Source organism: Fundulus heteroclitus, chromosome 22 (genome assembly GCF_011125445.2).
Source record: "Fundulus heteroclitus isolate FHET01 chromosome 22, MU-UCD_Fhet_4.1, whole genome shotgun sequence".
NCBI lineage: Eukaryota > Metazoa > Chordata > Actinopteri > Cyprinodontiformes > Fundulidae > Fundulus > Fundulus heteroclitus.
In genome coordinates, this window is record NC_046382.1 from 26,626,878 (window position 1) to 26,639,990 (window position 13,113).

Consider the following 13,113-nt stretch of genomic DNA (forward strand, 5'->3'; position numbering starts at 1 on the left):
CGCCCTGGCATCTGGTGTCCATCGCTGACTTTACTGTAACCACCAGAGAGGGGGATCGCCAAAGGTCCGCCAGGTCCACGAGGGCTTCCGGGTCCCCCCGGAGTTCCAGGGTCAAGAAGCACTGGCAGCACCACTGTGGAGGTCGACTACGCTGCGCTGATGCGAAGTAAGATTACTGTCCGTTTCACCCGTTTTTAGAGGCTCCAGCCCCAACATGATCACCATCTTCATCGTGTCTTCATCTACTCAGATTCAGACTTCCGCTCCTGGATCTCTTCCGCTGTGCAGCAAGGTCCCCCCGGTCCCCCAGGTATCCCAGGGCTGCCTGGCTCTCCTGGTCCTCAGGGGCCTCCGGGGGTCTCCACAGCCACCGTCTACGGGTCAGGAGGCCGTGGCTACAGCCTGGAGGACATCCAGCGTTACATCCAGAGTGAGTCTGAGAGGAACTAAGAGAGAACAACCAGGTTCAAACACTCGCAGGCATAATGCGCCGGCATAATGGTGTCTGGTTCACCCGACGTCATCTAAAAGAGCAGAGAGGCTCGTCACAACCCTGATCCACAGCCGCCTTAGTGGAGGTGGAGCTCAATAAATTAAAAGATTATTTATTTCAGCAATTCAGTTCAGTAAGAGAATTTATTTATGACATAGAAGAATATAATTCAAGAATATATTTTTTGATTATTATAGCAGACAGCCAATGAAAACCAAAATTTGGTTTCTTGGAACATCTATACATTAAACAATAATAATCCTAACTTAAAAAAAACATGGGGGGGGGGGGGGGGGGAGAGACCGCTGACTTGGCAGTTCTCAATCAGTCTTTGAAACTCATTACAAGGAAGGTAAGCCAGCGCAGTTCATTGTTAGCAAAATTAGCTGTTTACACCGTGGAAGGAACAGGGGCACCGTTGAAGCAACCGAAGCTTTGGGAGGATCAGGAAACAAAGCCCATTTGAGTTCGGTCTAGACAGCAAAGAGCCGGTGCTTCAGGAGCCGCTGCAAACAGACGTGTCCAGGACACGAGCTACTGCTGTAGCATCCCTCGTGTTAAGCCACCCCTGATCCAGAGACATCATCATGGGTTACTTGCATGGGCTAGGAGGAAAGAGACTGGACCGCTTCTCATTGGCCCACAGTCCTTTTATCTGAGAAGAAAATACATTAGATTTAGAAATCAAAGTCTTGACAAAGAGAAAGGAGATACAGAATCCAACTTGTTTGAGGTAACTGTGAAGTTTACACAGTTTTGTGGCACCAAGTCTTCTAGTAGTGTTGGTCCACTGTGTTTTGTCAAGTCCGAAGCTGGGGCTGCTTAACCTGACAACAGCCAGATGCATGTCTCGCTCCGCCTAGCTCCACTCACATACATCTGGGACACCGCCATAGGAATTGCCTTTATTGAAGGCTGGGCTTATCAAAAATTCTTGCATATGATTGGATAAGCCACTTGTCTGTCATCTTTATCGACGTGCTATTTCAACCACTCACACCGAAGCTAACCCGTGACGCTGATGAGAGCGTCACGGGTTAGCTTTGCGGCTCTAGTGGCACGCGTTTTATTGACAGTGAGCTGACAGGAAGGGGGGGGGGAGACAAGCGGCAAAGCGCCGCGGGTCGGAGTCGATCCCGGGCGGACCGCGTTGAGGACTAAAGGCCTCCTAATATGGTTTGCGCTAACCGCTAACGGTTAGCGGCTAACCGCTTGCCAAATGCGGTCGGGAGAAGGGCGAAAACATCATTTCCATCAACAAAAGCCTTCAGAGCCGTTCTCTGATGTTCTTTTAATGAAACAATATCAGGTAGATTGGACAACACAGAAGAAATAGCAGCATCAATGCTAACGCTTGCTTCCTCGATGCGAGCTGCCATTGTTGTTGGAATCTCACGGCCGCTTCTCCACTACGTCACATCCAGGAAACACCCGCCCTGCGTCCTGATTGGCCAGACCATAAATTTGGTTGGGAAAATCACTTTCAATGAGCGGTGTCCCAGATGTATGTGAGTGAAGCTAGGCGGAGCGAGACATGCATCTGGCTGTTGTCAGGTTAGGGGCTGCTGCCTATCAGGAAATTTCAGAGCTCTTCATGCTCTGTTCGGCTGACAGTTTTTTTTAGAGATGTTGATTTGATGTGATTTTCCAACAGGACTTGGTGCCTGCCCACACTGCTGAAGGTGCAAAAAGCTGGTTCAGTGAGCATGGCATTGGCGAACTTGAGTGGCCTAAATCCTACAGAGAATCAGTCGGTATTCCCTTAGCAAAACGTAGTTTATAGAAGTATACTAAAAGTGCACTAATTTTATACTTAAAATCAGGCAGTGCACTTGAAGTTTACTTATTCTAAACTATATTTCATATACTTAATAATAGTATAGTCAAGTGTACTTGACTAATACTGAGAAGTATAAAAAAATTCTAAGAGTAAGTATATTATTACTATAGCTATACTTAAACACTGAATCTTGTACTTGTTATGTTTTTTTTTTCTTTTCTTTTTTTCCTTATTTCTGCCTCAAGGTACTGATACTACATATGTCCTAAATCAGTAAAGAATGAAAGATGAAATAATTGACTTATGCTTACATTTGTATTTTTTACTACTTTTTGCTTTCAGGTATTAACCCTATTTTAAACTTTGGATCTGATCATATTCAAGATCATATTGTGCTGGTGTTTAAAAGTTTACAGTAAATTGATTTGTATTTGATTCATCTTTGTGTAACGTAACTTAAAACACGCAGAGACAGGGAAACATGTGACTGACTTTATTGGACAAGTTCTAGTCTCTTTCACAAGCATTTGGCAGGCAGTGGTTTTATGTACACAGCACTATCTCTTTCAACAACAACACATTTGGTTAGAATCATGTCAGGCTTTTTAACCTCAAACAAGAAAGTACTTTGTATATTGATCTGTGAATCTTTACATAAAGGTCTCTCTGAATTAGCAAATACTTCAACTAAAACAAAACATAGTCTGGCACATGAACACAAAGCAGAAATTTTATTTGAACCAGTTTGTTTAAAAATAACCAAGTCATTAATTAATCATGAAGGTGAATTACCAGAAAGTAGAAGTCATTTTTTAAACTCCTGTTGGCCTAAAACGCTGTGTTGCAAAGGTTACAATGATTGTAACAGTGTGCACTATTTCCAAGGTATACAAGGCATTTTTCACAATAAAAGTTAACTTTAGATTATGATGAACCTCTAAATTCTTTGTGGAAATGGGTAAAATCAGACCTGGAAACTTTAGGTTAAACATTTCCAATAAGTGAGTAACTGCTTTGCTTGTTAAATTGTGTCGCAGCACATATAACATGAGCATCAGTAGACTTTATCCCTTGAAAAAAGATGCACCAGGATATAGGGGGTTGTCACCATCTGCTTGGTCTTCAGAGCCCTATAGATACAAGGAAAATATGTATGTATGAATGAAAATGAACAGCAGCAAACTTGAGCAGTAATCTCCATCTAGCATAAAGTATTTGCCTATAGCAAAATTAAAAACAATTGTTGCATAGCTTAGAAAGAAACTCCCCTAAGGGTTACAAAAACTATTGTAATTTACCAAAAACATAGTTCGATAATGATTATTTTTAAAATTGGAGGCAACTGGAGATTAGCTTTTTTTGTACATATGGAGGTGGAAATTTCATTTTCCTTTAATACCTCTCCATAGGGCAGATGAAAGTAGCAACAATTTTGAGACTAGTGCCCTGCTAAGCTTAAATACGTTGGCGACTACCCTGTCATATTTCAAGAATTAAATGCATTTAATAATTTGAAAAATAAACATTTCGACTTGAGAATAACACTGGGTCATTTTGTATTTACCTGTTGAAAGGCAATGTCCAAAACCCTTATAGTGGAGGAACTCCTGCTGTCAACATCTGTAACTTCTCTGCGGGATGCAACAGGGTGACTTATGTGTTCTTCTGTGTAGTCCTGCAGTTCTGTCCTGGAAAGGTGGAATGCTGAAATTATTTATGACAACTCAAGGCATTTTATTATACACAAGTATACTGAGTGGATTTTTAACATTGTATTTCACATACAAATAAGACTGTAACTTATGTAGTCCATGGGTAGCTACTGAAAAAGCAAAGACACTGAACAATAAATGAAAATAATAATAATAATAATATTGATAATAATAATAATAATAATAATAATAATAATAATAATAATAATAATAATAATAATAATAATTAGTATTATTATTATTATTATTATTATATATATATATATATATATATATATATATATATATATATATATATATATATATATATATATATATATATATATATATATATATATATATCCATGAGCATTTACCTCACATTGCCAGTAGCCCATTTCTAGCAAGGAGCCCTAATCATAGTAGTCTGAATTCATTAACTCTTACTTACTTTTACTTTCCATCTGTGCTTGGTACTCCTTGGGACCTCTGCTGTGTAATCCTCCAAATATCTTTAATAAGGCGAACGACGTTTGGCCATGTTAGCTCTAATGGGCTCATTCACAGGTTTTCTTCTCTACCCCTCCTCCTGACGTCACGTGATTTCTGGACCTTTCCGTCCATGTTCCCGCCTCCCTACCAGGCAGCCAATAGGAAGCCCCGTCGCAAATTCCCGCCCATAGCGGCGTTAACGGTTTTTTTAAAAAAATAAAAAAAGCTCCTGCTCTCAGAACGTAAAGATGGATGGAAGATGAAGATGGATGGATATAAAGTGGGACATCAATGGGAGAAAAAAGTTAGACAGTCCAACTTTTGATGGTAAGTTGTTGATTTTTTTTCTTCCTATATTTATCTTTATTTTTTTTTTGTTTCTCGCTTTGTAATAGCCCAGTTATGTTGATTTTTATTAAGCTATTCTACAAGTTAGCAAAACATGCATGACTCAACGTTTTTTTCAAAGAAGGTTCGTTCATTCATAGAGTCATTACTTCTATTCGGTGCTATATGACCACTATAACATAATATAAAATGTGTTTATTTTCGTATTTTATTTAATCGTGGACTTTTTAAACCACAAGAAAATTACTTTGGTCCAGCTCAGAATATCATGCTGTCCTGCGTATAAAATTCTCTGCACAAGTCAATTTCAAATATTTTGTTAAACAGTATTAATTTAACAATTAACAGTGAAATAATTGGATGAGGACTACTATGAACAGTAATATTTAAAATTATTTTTCAAATTACATGATGTATTTCTATTCCTAATTTGATTTTGTAAATAATTAAAAGGGGACATGGTAGTTAAACCATGTTGCACTCAAAAATGATTTACTAATTTTAAAATATCCAATTCTATGTACACATATTTTTGGTAGAGGGAGGTCAGACGTTTCTGATGAGATTAAAATAATAATAATAAAAAATAACAGCCCACTACAACACAAAATATAGCAATTTCAGCAGTTGGGACTTAAAAGGAACAGGATAATAGGAATGACACACTAAATTAACAGAGCAGGTATTACAATTTGCTCAAATGAATTAATATTGCAACTTAAACCCACATTCAGTAATGGCTGATCTACAAAGCCTGTTGACTTTATCGTGTTTTTCATGTTTTAGTTTATTTAATATAGCTAATTCACAACACCTGTCATCTCAGTGTACTTTAAAATCCCTCTGTTTTTTTATTTGACAACGTCTCTTACACAGACAACTACAGTGACCTCTGCAAGAAGAGACAGGAATTCATAAATGGTGAAGACATCTGGCGAGAAGCACCCAAGAGGAAGAGCAAACCAAACAGCAAGTGGAAAGATGTGGCAGAGGAGGACCATGAAGTTCAAACAAAAAGGTAGCAGCCTGGATAAATAACACTGCATGAGACCAGTCTATTGTAATCCAGAACCTTGTAAAAAAATTAACACTAAAACTTCATTTGAGGACCACCAAAGGCAGCGTAAATACCTAAACTGCCACTTGCACAATAGTTTGAAACCATGGCATTTAGCAAAGGGTGATCACTTTTTTCTCAAGTGTGTGAACACTTTTCCTCAAAGCTGATGTGTTAGAAGTAGGCAAAATAATAATAAAAAAAAAAAAAAAAAAAAAAAAAACCCGAAAAATGAGCAAGTTTGATCATTTGGAATTGTGTTGGCTCTATAACTGGGTAAGGAATCTCTAAATTTGCAGCTATTACGGAGTGTTCCTAATCTGAACTTGCCCAAAACCAGAAACAACTGTTTTGAACTGGTGATTGCAGCATGGACATTAATGCATCTGAGGAGTGAAGACTGGTCCATGTGGTTTGATAAAATAAATGAGGCACTGTAGCTCAAATTATTGGTGGTTCTGATAGAAAGAGGTACAAATACACAGTGTACTGAAGTTTATTACACATTTACAGCTGCACATAATCATACGAGCTGGACCATATAAAGATGGGATGAGGTTATTTAGTCTGATAAATTCAGTTTTCTTTAACAGGATGCATCCGGTAAGCCAAGAGGGTCAGTTTGATGCTTTTGGCGATGCTTTGCTGGGAAACCTTGATGCTCTATTGTCTCAGACCATCTTTAAGCTTTCATGAGAGCAATATTCTACTATCAGTGTACTCTTTGAGCATGATAGCATGGCTTGCCACAGAGCAAAATTACACTAAGAATAGTTTGACAAGCACATGAAACAGCTTCAGAGACTGATTGGGGCTTCTTCCCCAGAAGCTAATCTTATTGAGCAACTTTGTGCGCCATATTTTAAACCAAACATCAGACATTTTTGATGGAGACTTGTGAGAGATCAAAGCACATCATACTGCTGCTATTATAAAGGAAGACACGTGTTTGACACTACTTATGTCAACAAGTATTAAACCATTTTTTCCCTACCTATTAGATTATGTGACTATGAAGAGCTTTACCAATTTCACATATTCTGATTGACCCTGAGTCTGCAGTGAGAGGCACTAGAGTCACGCAATCTTTGAAAAATGGTCTTTTGGACTTTTTGCAGGAGTGAATTCTGCAAAGTTGATCACTGAATGCAGTCAGCAGATAGAAAATATTTAACAATTTGTCTGTATGATATGATTGAATTGTCTTTGTAAAGTGTCTTGAGATGACTTGCATTTTGAATTGCCGCTTATAGAAATAAACTAAATTGAATTGAACTTTGTTAACAACACCTTTGCTTCTTTACAGTTTCTGTAAATTATAGATTATTTCAAAATGTAACTAATAAACCATCCTTTATGTTTGACATGTGTGTTAAATGTGGCTAAATGTACCAATAAGTAACGTTTTGTTTGTATATTTGTTTTCACACTCACAGTCTATGCCCAGGCGAAGTTCCCCGACACCTCCATGCAAGATGTCAGACGGATCATTAGAAAGAAATGCAACAACATAAGAGATGCAAAACAACTAAATGAAAATAAGTCATAAAAGTAATGTTTCTGTCAAGATATTTTTGTTCCGAAAACTTGCACTTTTTTCACCTTCTTTTGACAACCAAGAACTTCAGTTCTCAGTTCTTATTTAGTTCTGAGCTGAAAACATACTTTGTTTAGATTTTTGATGACGATTGCAGTTTTTCTTGTTCCATTTTTCACAAAGAATGACTTCCTTGTGTTTACATTTTCATATGTAAATGTGTTTACATGTTCATTTCAATATTGAAAGCTAAGAAGGGTTTAATTTCAGAGAAATACATTTTTTATTTTGAAATGCAGTCTGTAATAGTTTAAGCTGACATTAAAGAAACTGCACATTATGTTCTATAACATATAAATAAATCAAAGTTATCAAGATTCTGTCTTGTGATTGTGTAAACACATTGCATTGTACCTACATTATGAGGTAACTGTAAGAATATGTTATTCATATGATGTGCTACAAGATGGTGAGTGAACTCAAGTATACTTAGAATATACAAATTAAAATATCAAAAATAGTATTGTAATTTTAGTAATTCTTGAATGTGTAATTAAACTAAAATATGGACTAGCAGTATATAACCAGTACATTCGCAGACTATTGAAGAGTATACTGGTGGTATACTTTAAATATACTTCAATAAACTAAAATGTGAACCACAAGTATACCTTGTAAACGTCTAGTATATAGATTAGTGTACTTGCTTAATACTTTAATGTATAATTTAGTGAACTTAAAATGATCTTGGAACAGTATACTTTAAGTATACTTTTGTAAACTAAAAAATGTCCCAATTAAGTCCGAAGAAGTATTACAATAGTATTACTTCAAGTGCACTATAAGTACATGGTTTGAGTAAACTTTCTAAACTTAAACTTATACTTAAGTATTCCTAATAAAATGTACTTCAAGTAAACTACTTTTTGCTAAGGGTTGTCAAGAACAAGATGAGGCACATCAGTGCCAACATTTCAGACGGCCTTAAGGCTGCTAGCAAAGCAACCTGGGCTTCCTGAGCACCTCGGCAGAACCACAGGCTGAATCGCAAGAAAACATCAGCTTTCTGGTGTCATGCTTATTAAAGGAGTGCACTCTCCACTGATTGTTTGAAATTTCCGATGCAACCATTTTGTCTAAAATGGATGGTTTTAATAATGCGGAGTCAGCATCTTAAAATATGGTTTCTTTTCATACCACTTCATCTTGCCGTTTACTCTCTCAGGTTCTGGGTTCCGAGGTCTTCCTGGCCCCCCTGGTCCTCCGGGCCCCCAGGGACCACAGGGACCACCAGGCACTTTCACTGGATCAGTATCCTACAGTGGGAACCTCCCTCGGGAGAGCATCCGTGCCGAAATTCAGGAGTATATAACCAGTAAGACTCTTAACAGCTCACACGCACACAAATACATGTATGGTACAAGTAAGTGCACCCTTCTTCAGTTAATAACGTTATGTTTTCAGATGCAATTAGAAATTAGCTGCCCTAAAGTGATTGAAGCACAACCTAAGGTGGACAACACATGACGTGTAATTTATTAATGAAGCAGTGACCAAATCAAAATGCAAAAATCTTGTGTGAAGAATTTTGGTACATCCTTTATTCTACCGTATAAGTACATAAAGCTAGCTAAAAACCAGGAGCTGCTTGGTTTACTGAGCATCATAAAGAGACAAAGGTGGTAAGAGTTTGTTGGTCAGGAGAAATTGGCGTGTTTCTAACCACAATGCCAGGCTGGAAGGACATATTAGAAGTACGGTATGGAACTACTTCAGCGCAAAGTGTAACTCGTGTTTACTTCCTGGTTCCTGAGCCAATCATATGAGAGTTTCCAGGGTTCCCAAACAGAGTGCAGCATTTGGTATTTTATCTTGCCAAAAGAGCAGCAGCCCGTAAACATGGAAACATGGCCTGCTCAGGTAAACAGTATGTCTGTGTCAGACGTTAAGTGGTTCTTGACCAATCAGATTTTTACGGTAAATTTCTGTTCCCTGATTTTACCTTCTGATTATGATTTTAGCAGGTTTTGATTTCTGTTGAATAACTAGAAATTAGGAAAAGAAAAAAAATTCCACTCTTTCAGTTATGAGCTTTTATAGATTTAGATTTTGTGTGAGAGAGCAATCGCTGTAAAACAGGTGTATGCTCGTACTGTAAAACGGGCAAACATTACAGTATACATTTTAAACGTACTTTACCATCTTATTGTAGCGGTCAGTTAGCATCTCTGAAACAGCCCGCTATATTTGTATTTCCTAGAAAATGTGGATTCTAACCCCGACTGTGAAATTTCCAAAAGGTTGCCAACGTTTCTCAAGAGTTATAGCTGGTTTAAAAGGATAAACAGCCAGACTTTAATGAACTCCTTTCAGCCTTCCTGTTGCCTGCTGAAAGTCTTGCTCTCTCTCGCTCTTCTGCAGCCTTAAAGAACGGCTCAAACGTCTTAGAAAGCATAGGTTCTGTTTACAGTGTCTTACAACTCTGCCTCCTTCAATTTTATATATTTTTCTAAACCCACTGGAACTGGAAATAGGCATATTTGAGCCTCCTGCAATAACAGCCTCCACACTGAAGAGTAGTGTTGTTAGTGCCACATGGTATTGCTTAGATATGGTTGGTAAATGGATTTTAAAAACACTGGACCAAGCTGAAAATTGTTTGATTCCAGCAACCAGCTCATTTTGTAATGTGTCGTCTTCCTCACACAAACAACAACAAAACAAAGACTGATTAAATAAGAGGTTCAGTCATAACTGTTCATGAGGACAAATACTCAGAGCACGTATACAAAGCAAACCTGCGATAACCCTTACAACATCAACTGCTTCGTTCAGGTGACAGTGTTCGACGTACCATTGTCGGACCTCCGGGTCCTCAAGGTCCAAAGGGTCAGAAGGGAGAGCGTGGAGAGCCTGGCTACTCCCAGAGCTACATACAGACCCAGAGCTACCAACAGGGCGACGATCGCTACGCCTCCCAGCGCAGAGACACCGATGTCAGCAAGCTAACCGAGATGCTCGACTACTCCAGCGTCGCCATGAAAGTCACTGACTACATCAAGAGTGAGTGGATCATTTGGCCGGCTCCATGGGAAATGTGCAGGACTCTGTCTGATTCTGTTTTAAATGAAGCTCAAAAAAGTGGTTAAATGGAACATTTATATTATATTAATATTGGAACAAACTAAAATGTCCCTGTTTTAGCTCAGCTAGAATTACCAAGATGATTTCTGTTTGCTGCCAAAATGATATCTTAATTCATATACATATATATAGTTTATAGTTTAAAGTTAGAAGATCACATACTTTTTATTTTCTTAGCATTTACTATAATTGCCTTTAAAAAAAATTACAAGTTGAGACAAATGTTTTGGGTGTACTTCCCTTGCTTCTCACAAAGTTTGCAGGCATGAGTTCATATTTTAGGCCTCCTCACTCATTCACACCTTTTCAGCTCTGAAAACACACAGTCTGTGGGACTGGGATCAGGACTTCGTGATAGCCACTCCAAAATGTTCTGTTGCTTTTTGAGTAATGGCCTTTTCGATTCTGACAGGCCTTTAATTGGCCATCTTGGTACGGGACTTGTTTCACTGTGGAAGACCTCAGCCAAGATATTCACAAGTCGCTGTCCTGAATGGATGGCTCGACATTCCATCCATCCATCCATCCATTTTCCGTCACGTTTGTCCCTTGTGGGGTTGCGAGGGGTTGCTGGTGCCTATCTCCAGCATTCAGTAGGCGAGAGGTGGGGTACACCCTGGATAGGTCGGCTCGACATCCCTTTAGTGTTTATAATTGAATATTATTGTCATGGTTAAACATTCTACCTTCAAGTAGCTGGAAATTCTTCCCAGGGATGAACCAGACTTGTAAAGGTCCACAGTTCTCTTCTGGATATGTTTGCAGATTTTTAATTTCCATGATGTCAGGCAATGAAGCGGCGTCTACTAAACTTATGTTGTGAACCAACCTATTAGAAGCTTACAAAGCCATGACATCATCATCTCACCTGTCCCAACACTTTTTAAATCTGCAGTTTTCCTGGCGTCTGTAAACTTCTGATGCAATAAAAAAAAATTATATTTCTCATACTGGTATTAAGCAAATGGAAGCAGAAGAATTTTGGTCGGCTTAAAGCCCAGAAAGCGAAAAACAAATCGGGTTTCTGCAAGTTTTTATGTGATGTCTGGTTCCAACTTACACGTTTTCGTCTGCTTGACCGTTCTGCAGATCAAGGCCTGCTGCAGCAGTACGTCGCTGAGGGTCCTTGGAGGACAAACGTCCGAGCAGTCCGGGGACCCCCGGGTCCCCCTGGCCCTCCAGGACCTGCTGGTTACAGCCGGGTGATCGGGTCCTATGGCAATGTCACAGCTGACCTCATGGACTTCTTCAGGAGTGAGGATACAGCGTTATGATTCTCCACTGTCTTCATCTAAAACAGGAAGCTATGACAACAGAAAATTGTAACCGACTCTATACGTTTGTTGTTTTTTTTGCACAGGATACGGCACCATTCCCGGGCCCCCAGGAATCCCAGGAGAAAAGGGAGACAGAGGGTACCCAGGACCCAAAGGAGACAAGGGTACATTTAATCAAACCTGATGGAACGTTTCCCCTTTTTAAAGAGAAGCATTTCATTGAACTACAGCTGAGAGGTTTTATTTGAACACAGGTGATCCAGGACCTCCGGGTTTACCTGGAATCCCAGCACCCTACACGGTCCAGATTCCACACAAAGTGCAAAAGAGAGAAGCGGGTAACCTCAGCGGAAATATTTAAAAATGTAACATAAAAAAAACAAAACAAAAAAAAAACGATGAAATATTCAAACCCTTCTTCTTTTGATGCAGGTGATAAAGGGATGGGACGTCAAAAACGTCATCGGCGTCGAGCCGGCGGCGGCTGAAGGCGGTTCTGCAGGGTGATGCAATATTCCAGTTCAGCTCTACTTTTTTTTTTCCTCTTCCTTTTTTTTTTTAAATTTTAGTTCTTAAACTGTAAAAAATAACAACAAAAAAACGCTTTTTATTGTTTAATTTCATGAAATGGTTGTTTTGGGAAAATAACTATGCGTCCGCCTTAATAAAAATGCTTCTCATAGAGGTGTTAGCCTGTGGTTTTCAAAAGGCGCAGACCTTGATGTTCGCCTTGTGGGTGTATAATGTTTACTTTGCCTAGTTAGAAGCTTGCTTTCGCCTTGTCTGCGGCAGCTTTTTCCAAGCAATAAGTAGCGGTTGCTTTGCACTTCAAAACGCGGGCATCTGGCGTTTTTACTTTTTATATTTGCCGATATTTGGGGATTATATGTGTCGAGGACTATAGAAGTGTTGAAAAGCATTTATTACATGTTTGCCCCGTAAAAATATCCAAAACCGTTTAGCCTTAAAGAAACACAAAGCTTTATGTGAACTTGACTCAGTCTCAGTCAAAGTGGGGGTCAGTTTCCAAAGAGTTCAGATTTACTTGAAAGGTTGTTTTTTTTTTTTGGGTATAAAGAAGATAAATGTGTTTGTATGATTTTAGAGGGATGGACTCGGACGATGGTTGAGACGCGACTGATTTAATTGTATATTTTTGTGTGAGAGCACTGAATTTGATATATTCTACATGCCGTCAAGTGTTGGAGAGAATAAATTATAAACGTGGTTGAACCTTTTCCATTAAAATATTTGATAAGACAAAAATAAATCTATTTTTGGATTTGGGAGTCTT

The 13,113-nt window shown here is 38.8% G+C and overlaps 1 protein-coding gene and 2 long non-coding RNA genes across 4 annotated transcripts in view; 2 read left to right on the plus strand and 1 right to left on the minus strand.

The window, feature by feature from the left end:
• col17a1b (collagen, type XVII, alpha 1b) overlaps positions 1-13,108 on the plus strand; it is a 46,874-nt gene extending 33,766 nt beyond the window's left edge. For both annotated transcript variants that reach the window (XM_012882701.3, XM_021308699.2), the window contains 8 exons: positions 47-166; positions 251-430; positions 8,624-8,773; positions 10,234-10,461; positions 11,632-11,796; positions 11,903-11,983; positions 12,074-12,157; positions 12,252-13,108. In XM_012882701.3, the coding sequence (XP_012738155.2) occupies positions 47-166; positions 251-430; positions 8,624-8,773; positions 10,234-10,461; positions 11,632-11,796; positions 11,903-11,983; positions 12,074-12,157; positions 12,252-12,307 (1,064 nt within the window). In that variant the 3' untranslated portion in view covers positions 12,308-13,108. The remainder of the gene's footprint in view (positions 1-46; positions 167-250; positions 431-8,623; positions 8,774-10,233; positions 10,462-11,631; positions 11,797-11,902; positions 11,984-12,073; positions 12,158-12,251) is intronic.
• Positions 3,169-4,633, minus strand: LOC118557126. Its single transcript, XR_004927624.1, has 3 exons — positions 4,416-4,633; positions 3,838-3,961; positions 3,169-3,403 (listed from the first exon to the last, which is right to left on the minus strand). It is a non-coding gene; the product is annotated as an uncharacterized LOC118557126 (long non-coding RNA).
• LOC118557125 lies at positions 4,663-7,596 on the plus strand. The gene is made up of 3 exons (XR_004927623.1): positions 4,663-4,783; positions 5,681-5,822; positions 7,298-7,596. It is a non-coding gene; the product is annotated as an uncharacterized LOC118557125 (long non-coding RNA).
• Positions 13,109-13,113: the final 5 nt, after the last annotated feature.